This window comes from Agelaius phoeniceus, chromosome 13, assembly GCF_051311805.1.
Source record: "Agelaius phoeniceus isolate bAgePho1 chromosome 13, bAgePho1.hap1, whole genome shotgun sequence".
Lineage (NCBI taxonomy): Eukaryota > Metazoa > Chordata > Aves > Passeriformes > Icteridae > Agelaius > Agelaius phoeniceus.
The window spans coordinates 10,112,220-10,129,625 of record NC_135277.1 but is presented as its reverse complement, the minus strand read 5'-3'; the positions used below and the strand labels follow the sequence as shown (position 1 = coordinate 10,129,625).

Genomic DNA, 17,406 nt, shown 5'->3' with positions numbered 1-17,406 from the left:
CAACTGTGAATTGAGATAAAATTAGGTATCCCATAATTAGTGTCTAGCTGAATATTTTACACTTGTAAATTTCAAGATCAGCCTTTAGGAAGACTAGAGTAATTTATGTTATAATTTATAGAGCAAGGTGACAGTGAATATAATTTTCAAAAGTGACAAAGATTGTTCATTATGCTTCCAAGAAGAAAAAGCTTTTTAACAAACCTGTCATAGACTAAAATGAATAATTTCCATTTCCTTAAAGAAATTTCCTTAGATAATAATAAAAATTACTCAAATGTAAAAGTAATTAATCATAAACCTGCCTTCCAAGTATTATAGTGTGTGTGTGTATATATATATGTATATATATGTGTGTGTATATATATATATATGTGTGTATATATATGTATATGAATACAGTTTTTGCCATGTAGCTGTTGAATTAGTACATACAAATTTGCAGTTATGCATTCAGGAGAGAATACACCTGAGAATTGCATTATGACCATTTGAAATGCTTGTCTTCTGCTAAGTTGCTGCTTCTGAACCTTTTGATGAGTATAATGTGTGACCAAAAAGCTTTTTGTGTGTATTTTTGGCACAGTTTTTTTGTTGTTAATGATTTGCTTTGTTTCTTTGATAGGAGCAGCAGGAAGACTTCAAAAAAGCTATATTGGAGGGTATAGAGACAACCAGACTTCAAGTAAGTAAAGAAAGTTTCCGTTTATTAGGAATCTTATTTTGAACAGACACTAAAATTATTCTTTCCAGTAAAGACATGGGTCTCTGTTCTTATCTCATTATCTGTAAACTGGATGTCTCCTTGACAGAGGTCTAAAATGTTCTACTGTTTAGGGATGTAAAGAAATAGTTTTTAAGCACACAACCACACATCAGAAAGACATTTTGGACACACACACACACACACACAGAGACCTGTGTATGTTTATGTGTGTGGGGTGTATTCTGTAAGAGGGAAGGGTGAAAAAGGGTGGTAACGACTTCCTAACTGTTATGATTTCAGGAATCATAAGCAGGGCACAATGAAGTTTTACAGTTTATTCAGGTAACCAGTGGAGTTAATAGATGAGTAAGCCCTGTGCCACTCTACACACAGTCCTAGTTTGTCATGAAACCACCTTTCTCCTTTTTTTGCAAAAGAAGTATTTTGTTGTCAAAACTTGACCACCTCAGTACATATTCTAGCAATGTGTAATTGCTATGAAGGAGTATGTCCATAAGGAAGTTGCATTCATAACCCACAGGTTTTTACATGGCAGGAGTTTACTACATTTTGTTGCTCTTTTAAGTGGGTGCAAATTGAAATTTAGTTTCTGCCAGAGCCATATTCTTATATAAGAATTGATAGCCAACAAAGGCACAAAAGAGATGAGCTGAACATGGTACTTGTAGGGATCCAGTGTAATTGACATTTCTGTAGTTCTATGCTATTGTAACATTCCCTTGCAAAGAACTCTTTTGGTGTGGGTCAGGAGTCTTAATGTGTGTCTGAAAATGTTACAGCTGGTGGCTACTGTGAGAAGAGCGTTCAAACTGAATTAATGCACTCAACTTATGCATTTCTCTGCAGTGAGGTATTTGAAGTACATCCAGAAATTTTGAAGAATCCTCTCCAGTCCTAAAAAGAGAAACTGTGCAGATTGTGTTCCAAAAGTATTAGTTGAAAGCAATAATGATAATGATGACTGATGGTAAATGTAATTTTTTTTTGTAGGGTCTTCAAACTGACAGTGATCTACAACAATCCAGTTCTTGTGGTGGGTTCACTGACCCTCTGACAGCCCACTCAGAGCAGCGTAAGTCTGGGCTCTGCTCAGGTCCCCTAATGTTGTCTCTAACTTGCCTTGCTAATGGGTATCCTAAGAAGATGCAAAGGGAACACAAATGGTTAAATAATCTTGAAATATTCTCATGTTTGGTAGTACTTGAATCTTCTGCTTCTTGTGGTTCTTCTAGCCATGCCAGCTCAGTTCTTTTACCTTGGATTTGCCAGAGCTGTAAAACACAAAGTGATCTAGTTAGGACTGCAAACTTCATCTAGAGCTGTGGGTCTGGCTTGTTTCATGTCTGTCTGTTTGTTCACTATCAGGAAATGGGTGACAGTGACAGCTGCCATTCTATGTCCAGTTACAAATCTCCTTCATTTGCAGTGTACAGCAAGAGCAGGAGAGCATCCAGTGAAGACACGCAGCAAGTTGACTCCAAAGCAGCCTTACTGACGGTTTGTACCAGCCTTTTGTGACATTCTAGAGCAGAACTAGAAGCTGAACAAATAAAGGAGAAGAAACAGAGTAATACTGATTTGTGGACTTGTTCTAGGAGGCAACAGGAGACCTGTTTTCACTAAGGGAAGAAGTTGTGTATGTTCTCACTATGAAAATCTGTGCTGTTTACTGTTTGTAGAAATAAAATCAAAATTCTTTTCTTTTAAGGAAAAGAATTACTTATATAATCCATAAACAGTAGTGAATATAGAGCCTTATTTGTTCTTTTAATTATAGTTACCATTTCTTGGTTGTATTTGGGTCTGTCCATTCAACTGCAGTTCAGTACAGCCTGGTTTATTTCCAGTAAACAGGCTGTACTCCAAGAGCTTAAAACACATTCCACTCATTACCACCCCACCTCCAGCTGAATAAACTGTGCTTGCCTTACAAGACTGAAGCCCTCTTTGTCTTTCCTCTCCTTTGTTTTAAAGGATTGGCTACAAGGCAGACCTTCAAATAGCAGTCAAATGTAAGTAAGCTGTCTACTAATGGAGCAATTTTATCACTCTGTATGTTGATCTGGGTTTTTTTTGGTGTGGGTTTTTTTTTTTTTTTTTTTTTTGGTTGTCTTTGGCTGTAGTGGTATTTAGTTGCATTTAATGAGGAAAAAAACCCCCACATAGTTTGGGTTTTTTTTTTTTTCTTTTAATAAATAACCAAATGTATTCACTGGAATCATAGGATAGTCATCGAATGGTTTGGGTTGAAAGGCTCTCCCAGCCTGTGTTTGGAGCAGAGGGGCTCCAGCCCTCCCAGGATCTTTGTGGCCCCCTCTGGGCTCTCTCCAACAGGTCCTTCTTACCCTGGGGCCCCAGGGATGGCCACAGTGCTCCACCTGGGGTCTCTGCAGAATCACCCCCTCAGCCTGCTGGCCACTCTCCTTGGGATGCAGCCCAGGCCTGGGTTGTCTCCCTGGGCTGCAGGTGCTCATGGGGGGGTCAGGCTGAGCTCTCACCATGCTTTAACAGGTTCTGTTTAGATTAATGGTGTCACACATTGGAGGGCAAACATGAAAATGTGTTGACACATAGTGAGCAGCTCATTTCCTGGTAAAGGTCTTTACCCAGCCTTTCCCACTGTAACCACCTCTGAAATTATGCATTGTTAACAATTACCCCCTGAGTTAACTGTTAAAGGCATTAGCTTATTTATCTGATAACAGAAGGGTAAACTGTTGTGAACAAGTTTTAATTAAAGCACCTCTGTGGGAATGAGCTCTTGTGATGCAAACTTACCATAATGTTGTGCATGACTTGGAGGTATTTAAAGTGTAGCTGTAAAAACATGAGATTACTTAACAGCTTTCCATTACTATTTTGTAATTAAGAAACCTGTACTGCCCTTGAAAAATAGGATAACAGGATACAAGTGGTACTGTGAGGTTAACAAGGTGACCTAGGATGAGGTGTGAAAATCAGGGAATACAGAGTAAGTTTGAAGGTGACTGTTGTTTTTGGCATTTGACAGGCCATCAGAAGAAGATGCATTGAATGGTAAGTTTTCTTTCTGCTCTAAAGGTGAGAGATTTTTATGTATAAGCAACTCCTTGGGTCTTGTATGGGAACGTATTTAATTGATCAGAATTTGGAATTTATTGGACACACAATACTGTGATTTTTAAATATTTTTAAAAAAATTTTAAATAAAGAGCCAAGCATTAAGCACTACATTTTTTTCCCCCTGAGGTACCATAGACTTAAGTGCAATGTTTAGTTATCTTCACAGTAGATCCTTTTCAAACTGTAGTGTGGTATTTTAGTACATAAATTAATAGCCAGAGTATCTCTCTTTTTCTTCTTTTTTCTCCTTAATCTCTTTTCAGGCATTGCTTCTCCTTTCAAGCCTATCATGGATATCAATTACTATTACTCAGGTCAGTCCCTCTTACAAACTAATGCCTGTAATTTTATTGACATTTATAAGATCCTTAAACTTCAACAAATGCTGTAATTTTCCTCTAGCTGTAGAAAGAAATAACCTGATGAGATTATCACAGAGCATTCCATTCACTCCTGTGCCTCCAAGAGGTAAGAACTGCATTTCTTCTTGCTGGTTCACTGTGGTCTTTTGGGGAAGAAAAGCAAACCTTACATGGATTCTAATTTGGTTTGATCCTTCTAATATAGAAGGATCAAGGATATATATTATATATATCTAATATAGAAGGATCAAGGCAAAGTTCACAGTTTCTCACAGCAAGTGTGAAACTGAAGTCTTAATGAACTAAAAGAAGTCTGTCTTAGAACACTCAGAAATATATGTGAGTATGACACCTTTTCTAGGGCAACTCACTTGATTATGAAATGTAGATTTAATTATAGTTGTCCTCAGAAATGGTGTTACAGTGATGGGAGTATTGTACTAACAGTTTTATAACAAATATTCTGGAAGGATTCCTTTAAGTTGTCTTCACTCATTTGAACTTTAAACATTTATTCAGTGTTCTTAGTGCTGTTTGAACAGTGTCATTAATAGGTCTAAATAGGAGGACAAATTCTGCAGCTCTGTGAAAAAAGCTGCAGAGGGGTCACCCCACTGGGCAGTTTAAATTTTTTGTTAATTCAAGATGTTTGTAATGACTTAACACTGCAGCTTATTGTAAGAAGTGGTGTGTTTTCAGTGCTTTTCATTTCAAACTTGGAAGATTCAGCTCAGCGCTGGCTTTTGTGCTGTGCTGCAGGTGAACCAGTCACTGTGTATCGCCTTGAAGAGAGTTCTCCCAGCATCCTGAACAACAGCATGTCCTCCTGGTCACAGCTGGGGCTCTGTGCTAAAATTGAATTTTTAAGTAAAGAGGAGATGGGAGGAGGTTTACGTCGAGCTCTCAAAGTTGTGTGCACGTGGTCAGAATATGATATCCTGAAATCAGGACATCTTTACATCATCAAGTCTTTTCTTCCCGAAGTTGTGAATACTTGGTCAAGCATTTATAAGGAGGACACTGTGTTGCACTTGTGCTTGAGGGTAAGTTCTTTGACAATTATTAAACACAGACAGGCATTATATGTTAAACAGGAATTATTTTGCTACCTGTAAACTAGTATAAACTTATTAGAATAAGAAAAAACTTAGCCTAGGGTTCTGTATGAGCAAAAGGGTTAAAAACTCTGCTCCAGGATGGCTTATTTAATCAAAGAGCTCCAATTCTTAAAATACAGATATAATTTAAAAAGCAAGTAATCTGTTACCCTGCCTTGGGGGAATAGACACTGTTCCCACTGCCTGCTTGGCTCTCTGCTGGTCCCTGTTCTGTTAAGCAGCTAATGAGGCGTGGGTTTGACTCACAGGAAATTCAGCAGCAGAGAGCAGCACAGAAGCTCACCTTTGCATTCAACCAGATGAAGCCCAAATCCATCCCATACTCTCCAAGGTGAGTGTATTTAAACTGCCATTATTTTGCATGCTTTTGGCTCAGGGCAATGCCTACAGGATGTTAACAGATGCATCACATATATTAAGATACTCGTATGCTGATATCTCTTGGAATATTGCTGTGAATGAGGCAAGCAGAATTGTCCTTGGCAGTATTTTCCCCTCATATTTTCTGCACTGATTCTAATCTAGTGGGCTAATCTAAATGGCTTTGTGTAATAGTTTAAGAGTAATTAAATTGTTAGTAAATAAAATAAAAATCTAACAGTAATGATAGATTCCTATTTTGGAGCTATATTAATTAAGTGTACTTTTTACTAGGTTCTTGGAAGTTTTCCTGTTATATTGCCACTCTGCTGGCCAGTGGTTTGCAGTTGAAGAGTGCATGACTGGAGAGTTTAGAAAATACAATAACAATAATGGGGATGAAATAATCCCAACTAACATGCTGGAGGAGGTTATGCTGGCCTTCAGCCACTGGACATATGAGTATACAAGAGGAGAACTGTTGGTATTAGATCTGCAAGGTAATGCTCTGACTTTGAAACTTGCATTGGGACCAAGGTCTATTTTATTATCTATGTTTTAATATTATCTATTTTTAGGGTTTTTCTTTTTGCTAGCATTTTGTTAAGAATTTGTATATTTGTAATAAACAACAAGGATTATTTAGTGCTGCTTCTTCTAGTTAGTTAGGATCTATGATTTTCTTATTTAATCATATTATAAATATTGCAAAGGACCTCTAAGAGCATTGTGTCCAACTTTACCCAGCACTGCCAAATCCAGCACACTCCATGTGCCCAGGGGCACCCCTAAACAGCTTTTAAATCCCTGCAGGGATGGTGACTGCACCACTTCCCTGGGCAGCTGTTCCAGTGCTGGGCAATCTTTTCAGTGAATATATTTTACCTCATATCCAACCTAAACCTCCCCTATTGCACTTCAGGCCATTTTCTTGTCTTCCTGATGGGGACTGACCCCTACCTGGCTACAGTGTCCTTTCAGGTAGTTCTAGACAGTGATGAGGTCTCCCCTGAGCCTCTTCCCCAGGATAAACACCCCCAGTTCTGTCAGCTGCTCCTCACAGGACCTGTGCTCCACACCCTTCACCAGCTTTTTAGTTCTAATATAGCATTAAATCTTACAGCAACACAGAAACTATAAATAGATACATTTTCCTAATGAAATGTGCCATAAAAAATGCTATTTTTTGGCACATTTGTGTCATGCCAGTGTGGTAAGTGGGTTTTATCCTGAACTCTGTGCCAGATATTCTGGCAGTGAGAACTGTATATGAGATTTTTCTCATGGGTGAAAACTCAAGCTAGGAAATGCAAAAAATAGATGGAAGATATCTGAGAAGTACAAAGTGTTTGCTTAGGAGCAATTTTCTAAGGGTAGAGAATCATGTGTAGTTTGGGTTGTGTTTGTTGTGGGTTTTTTCTGGTTTTATTCTTGGAAAAGCTGAGAAGTCACAGCTAAGGGTTCCAAGGCTTTTTAATATTAATATATTTATGTAATCAGAAGTGTATCAGATTTAACTTTTTCTTTATGTGCTGTCTGAAGGTGTTGGTGAAAATTTGACAGATCCCTCTGTGATAAAAGCTGGGGAAAAAAGGTAAGGGTTAAGAAAGCCTTAAAGCATTATATAAAATTTTCCCTGGAAAGAGAACACGTGCAAGGGATGTTTATGTGTACTTTGTCTCTAAGGTCATACGATATGGTGTTCGGGCCAGCCAATCTGGGAGAGGATGCAATAAAAAACTTCAGAGCAAAGCACCACTGTAATTCCTGCTGCAGGAAACTGAAACTTCCTGGTAAGAGCTGCAGGGCCCTCCTTCTGAGACACTGATGTCATGAGATGTTGTATGATACATAATGAAATAGTCAAGGCATGCTGTGAAAGTGGAACAAGTAATAAACAGCAGTTATGTCATTTGACTTTAGGCTTCTGATTGCACCTATGATAAAAACATCCCTTTTTTGATAGTGCATATCCTGGAATTCATCTTCATAAGTGCATTTGCATATCCAATTCTTTGCTAGACGTTTATGCCCCATTGATTCTACTAGCTCAAGAAACAGTCATCATTATGACTTTGTTCTGTTTATACAGATCTGAAGAGGAATGACTACACACCTGACAAGATGATATTTCCTCAGGACGATGCCCCTGAATTGACAATTCAGCCTGGAAGCTGCACCAAAGATTCTGATCCGGCCAACTCCATCCGTCTGATGCTCTGATGATGTGATCAACTCAGTGGCTTTGCTCAAGCTTTGTGGAACCTCACCAAGTTGTCACTTACCTTTCCCTCACTATAACAAAGACTTGTCAAAACAAGGATTACTGTCTTATAAGTGGAATTTTGGCTGGTCCATAATCTAAGGATTTTACCTTGTGATAACCGTCTACAGAGCAGCGTGGCAGCTGATCCTTCTAAAGGTGGAATAATGACAAGTATTTAAGATGTGTTTTTAAAGGGGCTTTTAAAGCAGAAAGTTTTATTTTTTATTTTATTTTGGTTTAGTGGAGGATTTTCTTCCTGTAGTCCTGTGGTGGGAAATATGCCTTCCACCAAAAGGATTTTGGTAGTTGATGTTTTAAGGTAAAGCATTTGTCTTTTTGGCATTTGTCTTACTGTCAATGAGCAAAACCAGGAGAAAGCACCTACCTCTGTAATGCCAGAGTATTCTTAGAGTGTTTTCAGAAGTGTTCCACTAATATTTTCTCACCAGGTGTCTTTTAATCTGGCCTTTGGAAGAGGACAGAGCCAAATGAGGTGTATATAGGATGCCAATAGACTGAAGTTGAAGGTAGGAACTTGATCTGTTCCAAAAGAGAGAGAGAGTCTCTTGAATCAGGATTCTTTCAGCTTCATGACTGTAAAACTGAGCTTGGTTGCTTTTGTTTTGTGAAATAGAGCCTGAATTGTGCATAATGAAATTTCTTGTTTTACACATTTCAATTTTATCAAGTCACTGTCAAATAGTAACAAAGCCATGATAGACTGGTATAATCATATTTAATAGAAGAATTAGTTTGTGCTGGTCCAAATAAGTTGCCTTGTAAGAACACAAGTTGGAAGTGCTTTCCCTTGTACCTACGTAGTGACTGCTTCAGAAGTTCTGCCTTCCAAAGATCTCCTAAAACCAGTGTATCGAAACCGAATGTACACATAACTTGTAAATGTATTTAAAATTGTGTAGAAAACATCTTTAATGTTATGTTATTTGTGGTACTTACTTAAGAGAGACTAGGGTTGGATTAGCATTGTGTAAAGTACGGGAGATTGCAATGCACCTTCATGCCAATAAAATGTAATTTAACTGTCCCAAATATTGTTGAGCATTCAGCAAGAAAAGAACCTGTTGTCCAACTGAAGTTTCATGCTGCGATTTTTTTTGTTTTGTTACATAGGTACTAATTTGTAATTTTTAATTAAAAGGGCAGTATATAGCTCTATAAATTTTTTATTCAGTAGTGTATCTTATAGATACAGACCTAAGGCACGAACACAATAGTTGTTTAAATGGTGTTTTATGTTTGATGGGGAAAGGTAAAATGTTATAAGGATATAATACTGTATACATTTTGTATATCATTAAATCTTTAAAGAATCTAAAATAAATTTATTCTTGTTTACAGACTTCTGCTCTCCGTCTCAGTCTGAAGGGTTATTTTGGTGAATTTAAGTAACTCTTTATGCAGAAAAGTAGAATTTGCCACGCTGGATCAAAGCAGCTGTTAGCCTTTGAGGTATCACAACTTGGGCCAACACCAGAAACTAGGGAGGTAAAAAAGTGAAAACTGTCGTAGCTGCCAAACACATGTGAGGGGATTAATGAGTAAATGAGTCAAAAATAGCTCTTCACAATGTTTAATTATGAGCTGCTGCTTCTGACTGCATCACCTCCTGTTGCTGGGAGGGAATGGGCAGATACTCCAAATGTACTTGCACCTTTCTAATGCCAAGTAACAGCAGCACTGAGTCTGTAAGTGTGAGTGGCTCTGCAAATTGAGAGATTTCCAGAGGAGTCTCTGGTGTTTTGAAAATGTGACCAAATTTCAGTGTATGAAAGAAGAAAAACATTTTGAGAAAATTGCAAGTAAAAGCTGGCAAACTTTGTTTCTTGACAAATACTTAACTACACAGTTATTTTTTAGCTGTGTTACTGCTCGTCGGTAGTTCTGTTTGTGACTCATTTCTTAGCAAAATAAACAGATGTGACCACCTTGTGATGGGTGTGAGTGATCATGGGGAGTACTCCTTCTGCTCAGTCTTGCAGTGACTCAGGCTTGAAGCTTTTTCAAGACCAAAAGGGACAAATATGGTTGGGAAATGCCTGTAAGACTTGGAGTGGTAACCACTGTTCATATTTCTGTACATCTGCCTGGCATGAGCAGTAGCTTTCTCTGTGTGACTTACAGCTTGAATTACATGAGAAGTGTATGTCTGAACTGAGGGGGGAGAAATGTGTAACTTTCAGAAGTGATCTGCCTCATACTTGCAGGGAAAAAAATCAGAAATGTCAAGTACCCTTTAGGGAAGGAATTGGAAAAGTGTGGTGGCAAAGGACAAAAACAAGTTGGTTTGAAAAAGAAGCCTGACTCTGTCTGGACAGTGCCACCCACATCCTGCTCCTGTTGGGCAGTAGGAACATGAAAACTATTCCATGGAATTCAATTTATTTGAGAACATCAAGTGTGGCTCCTTTGCTGAAACCTCATCAGTCTTGAAATGCTCTATAAATAGGGGGAGTTGTGATCTTTTAGCTTTTAAATTTCCTTTACCAAAAAGGAGAAAAGTGATGGAACTGGAACTTCTGATAACTATTCAAGAACTAAAGTATTGGCATGTCTTCTTAGAACCCAGCTTTTAAATAGAGGGATATAATTCAAACCCTCTCTAATTATTTTTTAGTCAAAATCTGAAATGCTTTAGTTAGTTTCCGACTAGGAGGGTATTTAAAAGGGTATTTATCCTATAGGGAAGTAATTAAGGTACATAATTTAGACTTTGGTGGATTAATTAAAAGTCATTGTTGACTGTTTTCTTGCAGTATTTAGGTGGTGAAACATTTCTGAGAAAGCCAATCCCAAATGCATTGTGGCAAAATATATACAACCAGCTCCTGGGGAACTGGTTTTTAGCTGCTGCTCAGCAGCCTTGTGGTTTGGAAAAGGAGGGGTTTGTTTTTTATGCCTGACAGTGTTTTCCTACATGTTAAATCTTTGTGATTGCATCTCACTTAATGCCATAACTCTTAACACTGCAGGAATTTTGAGAGGGAAAAAGACTACAGCTGGATACTTGGTAGTAACAGTTCATATTAAATGTTCCTAAAAGACCAGTTGGGAAAAAATAGGACTTTTTAATATGTAACAAGGCTTCTGAAAAAGTTCTGATGGTTTAATATTTCTTTTCTCGATTAACACTTTTCCTTGCAATAAGGCACTTTGTGGTGAGAGTAATGGGAAGTTAAATTCTCAGCCCCAGAGCTTGCAGTTGGTGGCACCCATGTGGATTTGTGTATCTTGTTACGTTAAAATAGTAAGTCAAAGTCTTGATTCAGATTCCACAAAGAGTGGGAATAAACATATCCAGTTCCATTTACAAAACTGAACCAGATTTTGAGGGGTCAATAGCAGTAACAGCTGTCCCAGGAGTGCTGGAGGCATCCTTTGCTTGAAGTTTAACAAGATGATTAGGAGGTTTTTTACATCACTTCATGGGCCTCTTCTGTGGGTACTTGTTACATTCCAAGTTGTCTGTTAAATAGGGAAAAACTGCTGCTCTTCAGTGGCATATGGAATTGAGAGATGATCTGCATTAACATAGCTAATTAAAAGCCATTTGCCATACCTTTTTTTCTTCCCTCAGGAAAATCCTCATAACACCCAGAAGCGAATTCATTATGATGTTTTGAGGTAGCTCCATCCCTTTATGGTCAACACCCTCAGTCATCACTGCCCTTCCAGCAGAGCATGGCAATAATAAATCCTAATCCAAGTGAGCAAACACGGATAAAGGGGCCAAAGCTCCCTGCTCAGTGGAATGGGTGGGTGCCCCTCTCTTCCCAAAGTTTTCTGTTCTGGCTGGCACAGGGAAGGAGATGGAGGCAGGTGTGGCCAGGTGTGTTCCCTGGCCAGTGTTACCAGGTGACATCACAAGGGGCTGGGGCAGGAGAAGCTGGGGTGACAGGATGGAACACGGGACTGAACACACGGGGCACTGCTCGTCTTTGCTCTACGGAGATTGCTGCGGGTTTGGAGTTCTCTGCCCTGCCTCAGAATAGAACATCAGCCTCTAAAAAAGAACAGCAACATTGGTGAGCAGATGGGGGTGGTGTAGAGTCTGTGTTCAGCATCTCAACTGTCTCATTGGGGATGGAGACACTTAGGTCCAGGACAGACTTTTGCAGCCAGAAAACAAACATACTAAAATTTTCCTAACACGAATTAAGTAACATTTTAGAGCAAAACTCTGAAGAACAACCTGCTTCTAGTAGCATCTGGACTGCAACCAATGGTTTTAGAAAATAGGTGAGTACTGTACCTGAGGAAATGAAATATAATGTAATATGCACTATTAAGCATTTTGCCCTAGAGATGGCTATTCACAAGTGGTGGTAGTTTTTGAGTAACTGAATGGAGTAAAAGACGGAATAGAATTTTAGGAATAAGTCTTAAAACCTCAGGTATTTAAATAACACCTCATAATGATGTATCTTACCATATTGGAAAGAGCTTAGTGGGAAAGATGTGAAGAGTCTTCACCACTATAAACCTGGTGAAAATAAATTTGAAGAAGAATAAATGTGAAGAAGAAGAAACAGTAGCATTTTAGATTTCCACTGTTGTGGATTTTTCTCATAGTCGGTGGAAGGATGGCATGGAAATGGAAGTACTCCCCCAAGGAACAGCTGGAGGACATGAGCAGCCTGCACCCAGGGCTCACAGGGCTGCAGAACCTGGAGAACACGTGCTACATGAACGCAGTGCTGCAGTGCCTCTGCAGCCTGACCCCGCTCGTGCAGTATTTCCTCTCAGGGAAGTGGAACACAGCCCTGCACGAGTGAGTTGGTTTGTTCACAGTACTGAGGGCTTCCTGCTTGGCACTATTTTCCTGCCAAAGGATATGTTGCCATGAGCATGTCCAAGGCACCTGCCAGCTTCCCCCAGGCAGTTCCAGTCAGATTGGCCACCAGCTGGTTTCCTTCTCCTTTGAGAGCCCAGCCCTATTCCTTGCTGGTCCTTCAGCCACGATACTTTTCTTCCCATATTGATGGTAATACCTCTTAATGTTGTCTTGATGATGATTCCTACCACTTTCTGGGATCTGCAGAGTCCCTCAAGCCAAGTGACAGCTGCCAAAGCTGTACCCTACCAGCATCTGCTTTCTGAGTTTCTGTCTTGTGCTCCCACTTGAAGGCAGACACTATTTTTTCATCCATCACCTGAAACTCTCCCCTTTTTTCCAAGGGAGGTTGGAGAGTCTGCGACTGCCTTTGGCTGTTTGGTGTCTGACATGTGGCTTGGAGAGTTTGACTTTGTTTCCCCTGAGGCTTTTCACTCTGTCTTTGGGAAGCGGTACCCAGCTTTTAGCAGGAGGACTCAGCATGATGCACAGGAGTTCCTCATCTGTGTCCTGGATGACCTCCACGAGGCTTTCAAGCAGGTGAGAGCCCAGCTGTGGTGTTTTGGGAACTACAGCTGTTTCCTCTGCATTTTATGACTTAGCATTTCACGTAATAATTGCCTATCATCCTCTTCTGAACTCTATGATGGGGCCACTAATAACTTTCCTTTTCTACCTTTATTTCAGACCCATGTACACACAATTATTAATTTGCTTCTTATCTAATACTCCATCAAACTGCAGCCCCATCTAAATGACAATGCTGGTGTAGCTTCACTGTCCTAACCTCTTCATCTCCTTTCTCCTTCCACAGTTAATGTTCTTCCACTTTCTCATCTGCCTGAAAACTTCACATCTGCCATGCCCCCATGACTTTATCCCCTCCAGAGCCACTGATAAAGAGCTTTTCAAGCAATTAATGCTATCAAATGTCTGAATTGTTGTATTTTTGTTACTTTTCTCTCAGAAAATGAATCAATCTTACTCTACATGTATGAACCCTCAAGTAAAGTAACAGCATTTTAGAGCCATGTTCTGTGGCAAGACTAACAACTGATCAACCCAGGGAGTGGGCAGCACCTATTAAAACCCAGTGAGGGCACTTCTCAAAACAATTGCTTATCTACATTTTGTCAATTTTTTTTCCTTCTGTATAGCCAAGCCAAGAAAGACAGAGCTCTGCTGCAGGAGCAAGCACAAGGAGTAGCAGTGGCACATCTATTATAACACACTTATTTGAGGGACAGCTCAGTTATGCCATCAGGTGTCTGAGATGCAAAGCCCTCAGTGACAGACCCGAGAGCTTCACTGTCCTCTCCCTACCCATCCCTTCCACCAGAGTGTGCTCTCTGCAGGTACAACAGCCAGCACCTTCCTGCTGGTTTCTGCTTCATCTGGGAGTAGAGGCTTAGACTAATAGGTTTTATTGAAAAAAGGCAGGGCTTTAGTTACTTTGGTCTCCTGGGCACTAATGGAATGTCTTGGATCTGTCCCTAGATGTGGGGTGTCTTTACTGGTCTCAGAACCATGGAAGCTGGTAAGGTTACAGGAGCAGTGCTCACGAGGTGCCAGGGAATGAAGGATATTGAGATCATTCAATAGAAGCCATGAAAGTTTCTTCCAGTCATCCAAGTCTTTCAGGCTTCTCCCAGTCATCCAAGTATTTCTGCCTTGGTGGGGAGAATGGAAACCAATATTGGCTGCTTTGTCTTGCAAATTTGTAATGTCAGCCTTGCTGCATCACACTTCAGTTAGGGGGAGCAAATTCATCTCTTAGCACCTTCATGGGTGGAGGGAGATGTGTTCAATCAAGTGATGTTTGGTTTTTTTCCTTTGACAGGACTGCCTGGAATGCTTTTTTCAGCCAGACACACTGACTCAGAACAACCAAATCCACTGCTACTGGTGTGGAAGCAACCAAGATGCAACAGTAAAGGCCTCCATAACCAAGGCACCACAGATCATCATCTTTCATCTAAAGAGGTACAGTCTAAGTGAGGTAGGACATAGCCAGCTCCTGGGTAATGTGAGTCATGAAGGACAGTCATTTGTGTTTGCCTGAAAGGAAACCGATCTCTGCAAATAAGTGGGATTAGTAGTTTAGAAACCTGAAAGCTAAAAGGGCATTTACACAAATACAGCTGTCAAACATGCAAGTTGCATTCCTGAATTTCATGTACAGTCTTCTGCCTGTGTCCTGCAGGCCATCAAATTTCTCCCTATACTTGGGATCTGCTCTCCAGAGGGAAGAGAACTCCAGCAAGCAGTGACTGACTACAGCCCAGTGCAGTGGCTCATCCAGTCCCTGAATAATCCCTGTGAATCAGTTCCTGTGGCAGCTCAGAGCCTGTGGCTTGGGTTCCAAAAGCAGGACTGACACAGTGCTTTGCTTGCTGCTACTGCAGTTGAGACACTCTGGTTTTGTTTATCCCTTTACTAAATCAGAGTGGTGCATCAGCAAAGGAGCACCTGGGTTAACAGATTTCACTAGCCACACATAGCCAGATGCTGAATTTATTCTAAAGAATTTTTTTTCTTAACAACTTTCCACCTATAAAGAAAACTACTCTGGGATGATTTGACTTCCCAGAACTATGTTATTTGAAGTTCTTATTTAATTTTCCATTCAGCATCTGCTTTTCTCAACATTCTCAAAGGACATGTGGTCCCCAGCTGCAGCTCTTGGCCACACTGTAAATGATAAAAAGTGCAGTGATGTACTCAAAGTTACAGAGGGAAGAGGGATGAAGTCTGGCATGAGAGAAGAGCTGACACTGGCACTGCAGTCCCGTCCAAAATGTTTAGGACACAGAGAGTGACACACAGATATGACTTCAGGCTTTGGCTGAAGGATCAGGAAGCAAGAGCTTTGCTTTTCTTGCTGGACACCTACAATACACAACATTACCAGAGATCTTTCTTTCAAATGCTGGGTAGTCAGTTGATGGTTTTCCCTCCTCCTAGGAAAGTCAGTTAAGCAATCACCACAACACAAACAGAAGCTGAGGGTCATTTAAAATAGTCCAAAAATTCATTTCAGGTTTGCCTGGCAGGACAAGCACCGAAGGAAACTCTCAACCACTGTCTGCTATCCATTCAGTGATCTGGATCTCTCTCCCTACATCTCCACATCGTGTCACAACAATACAGAGTACAGCTTGTGTGCTGTAGTGGTAAGCTTTGCCCTTCCTGCTTTTATTGGGAATGCCCTGCCTCATGGAGCAGATGAAGCCTGTGTTGGTTTGGATTTCATGTATAAAGATTTATAATTTAATATCTGTTTTGTTGTACACTTTTTTCTACCAGCCATGGACATAATCCAGTAACAGTATGTAACTGAAGGACAGAGACATTATTTCTCCTTCTTCCCAACATCCCAGTTTTAAAAGAATGCTCTCCTGGCACATAATGCCTCTTCAGAGTAAACTTGCAGGCTGATCCAGCATGAATCCTGGTTTTAAATAAGGACATGGCTCACAACAATGGGGTCCTCTTATAGTGACTTGTACCAGGGCTAATAGTTGGGTTGCAAATGTAATTGCAAAATAAATAAGCATGATCATCATCCATTTACTCTGTTTGAAAGAATTTATTTGAATTAACATTCCCTGCCCTAGGCCAAAAGGAGCTAAAACCCTCTGTGCCATCTTTTCCAAGTGCATTCATAAAACCATTGCCAATTCCTAGCTTTGCCTGTAAGGAGACAGAACAGGAGTTTGGTTTTAACAGACTGTGTTGTTTGTTACAGAACCATGCTGGAGATCTGGATTATGGCCACTACACGGCCTTCTGCAAGCACTCAATCACCCAACACTGGTACAGCTTTGATGATGCCCAGGTCACCAAGATCCCAGACTCTGCAGTGCAGGCTGACACAGCTTACCTCCTCTTCTACATCTCCCAAGGCTACTGACACCCTGTTAGTCTTGAGAATGAACACTGGGTAGGGCAGCACCTAGAATTCACCAGCAGCATTAGCCAACTCCAGTTTCATCAATAAACTAGAGCATGTGCACCACTGATCAGCTGTCGTGGTCTTTCAGGAAGTGACTCCTAGAAAGGACAGTGACAGCCCTAAGCCATGAAGGAATGTGCATCTGCTCCATGTGCACAAGGGCCAGGGTTGTTTTCCATGACAACCTTCTTGCACCCCTCAAAGCAACACAGATGTTGAGCACACAGATGCACTTACCTGGAAATTCTTGTTTTTCTGCTGGTTAAGTATAGTAGGTTGTTCTAAGCTGCCTTTCAGGAACTAACAGAAGGATACCAAAGTGAAAGCACACAACCAGACCAGACTGTGCTACAGAAGAGAGGATGGAGTGACCATTAATACAGAAAAAAGAAAAAGGCATTGCTCTACTGATGTCATTTTTTTCTCTCCAGCACTTCAAACTTGTTTGCAGCTTGCAAGCTTCTGGAAAACAATCAATATTGGTCTTAATTCCATCAGCAAGACAGACACAGACAGACAGGTAAAAGCTCAGAATTTAAGACTTTTGAATGCCAGCCTTATCAGAAAAGGAAAACTAACCCTAATCCATAGCAGAGAAATATGTAAGATGCAACTAAAAGTTTTTAAACTAATCACCTCTATGCAAAACAGTATTTTTATGTGG

At 40.2% G+C, this 17,406-nt stretch overlaps 2 protein-coding genes across 2 annotated transcripts in view; both read left to right on the top strand.

Moving 5' to 3' along the window:
• TRPM7 (transient receptor potential cation channel subfamily M member 7) overlaps positions 1–9,295 on the top strand; it is a 50,860-nt gene extending 41,565 nt beyond the window's left edge. The window contains exons 28-40 of the mRNA XM_077185347.1: positions 626–685; positions 1,718–1,799; positions 2,154–2,224; positions 2,702–2,739; positions 3,738–3,763; positions 4,093–4,143; positions 4,232–4,297; positions 4,951–5,234; positions 5,558–5,640; positions 5,964–6,169; positions 7,212–7,263; positions 7,356–7,462; positions 7,762–9,295. Coding sequence (XP_077041462.1) covers positions 626–685; positions 1,718–1,799; positions 2,154–2,224; positions 2,702–2,739; positions 3,738–3,763; positions 4,093–4,143; positions 4,232–4,297; positions 4,951–5,234; positions 5,558–5,640; positions 5,964–6,169; positions 7,212–7,263; positions 7,356–7,462; positions 7,762–7,892 — 1,257 coding nt within the window. The 3' untranslated portion in view covers positions 7,893–9,295. The remainder of the gene's footprint in view (positions 1–625; positions 686–1,717; positions 1,800–2,153; positions 2,225–2,701; positions 2,740–3,737; positions 3,764–4,092; positions 4,144–4,231; positions 4,298–4,950; positions 5,235–5,557; positions 5,641–5,963; positions 6,170–7,211; positions 7,264–7,355; positions 7,463–7,761) is intronic.
• A 3,241-nt stretch (positions 9,296–12,536) lies between these two features.
• On the top strand, positions 12,537–16,945 carry USP50 (ubiquitin specific peptidase 50). The gene is made up of 6 exons (XM_077185673.1): positions 12,537–12,724; positions 13,132–13,327; positions 13,945–14,142; positions 14,628–14,770; positions 15,828–15,960; positions 16,536–16,945. Exons 1-6 carry the CDS (start codon positions 12,537–12,539, stop codon positions 16,698–16,700), a joined length of 1,023 nt encoding a protein of 340 aa, XP_077041788.1. The 3' UTR covers positions 16,701–16,945.
• Positions 16,946–17,406: the final 461 nt, after the last annotated feature.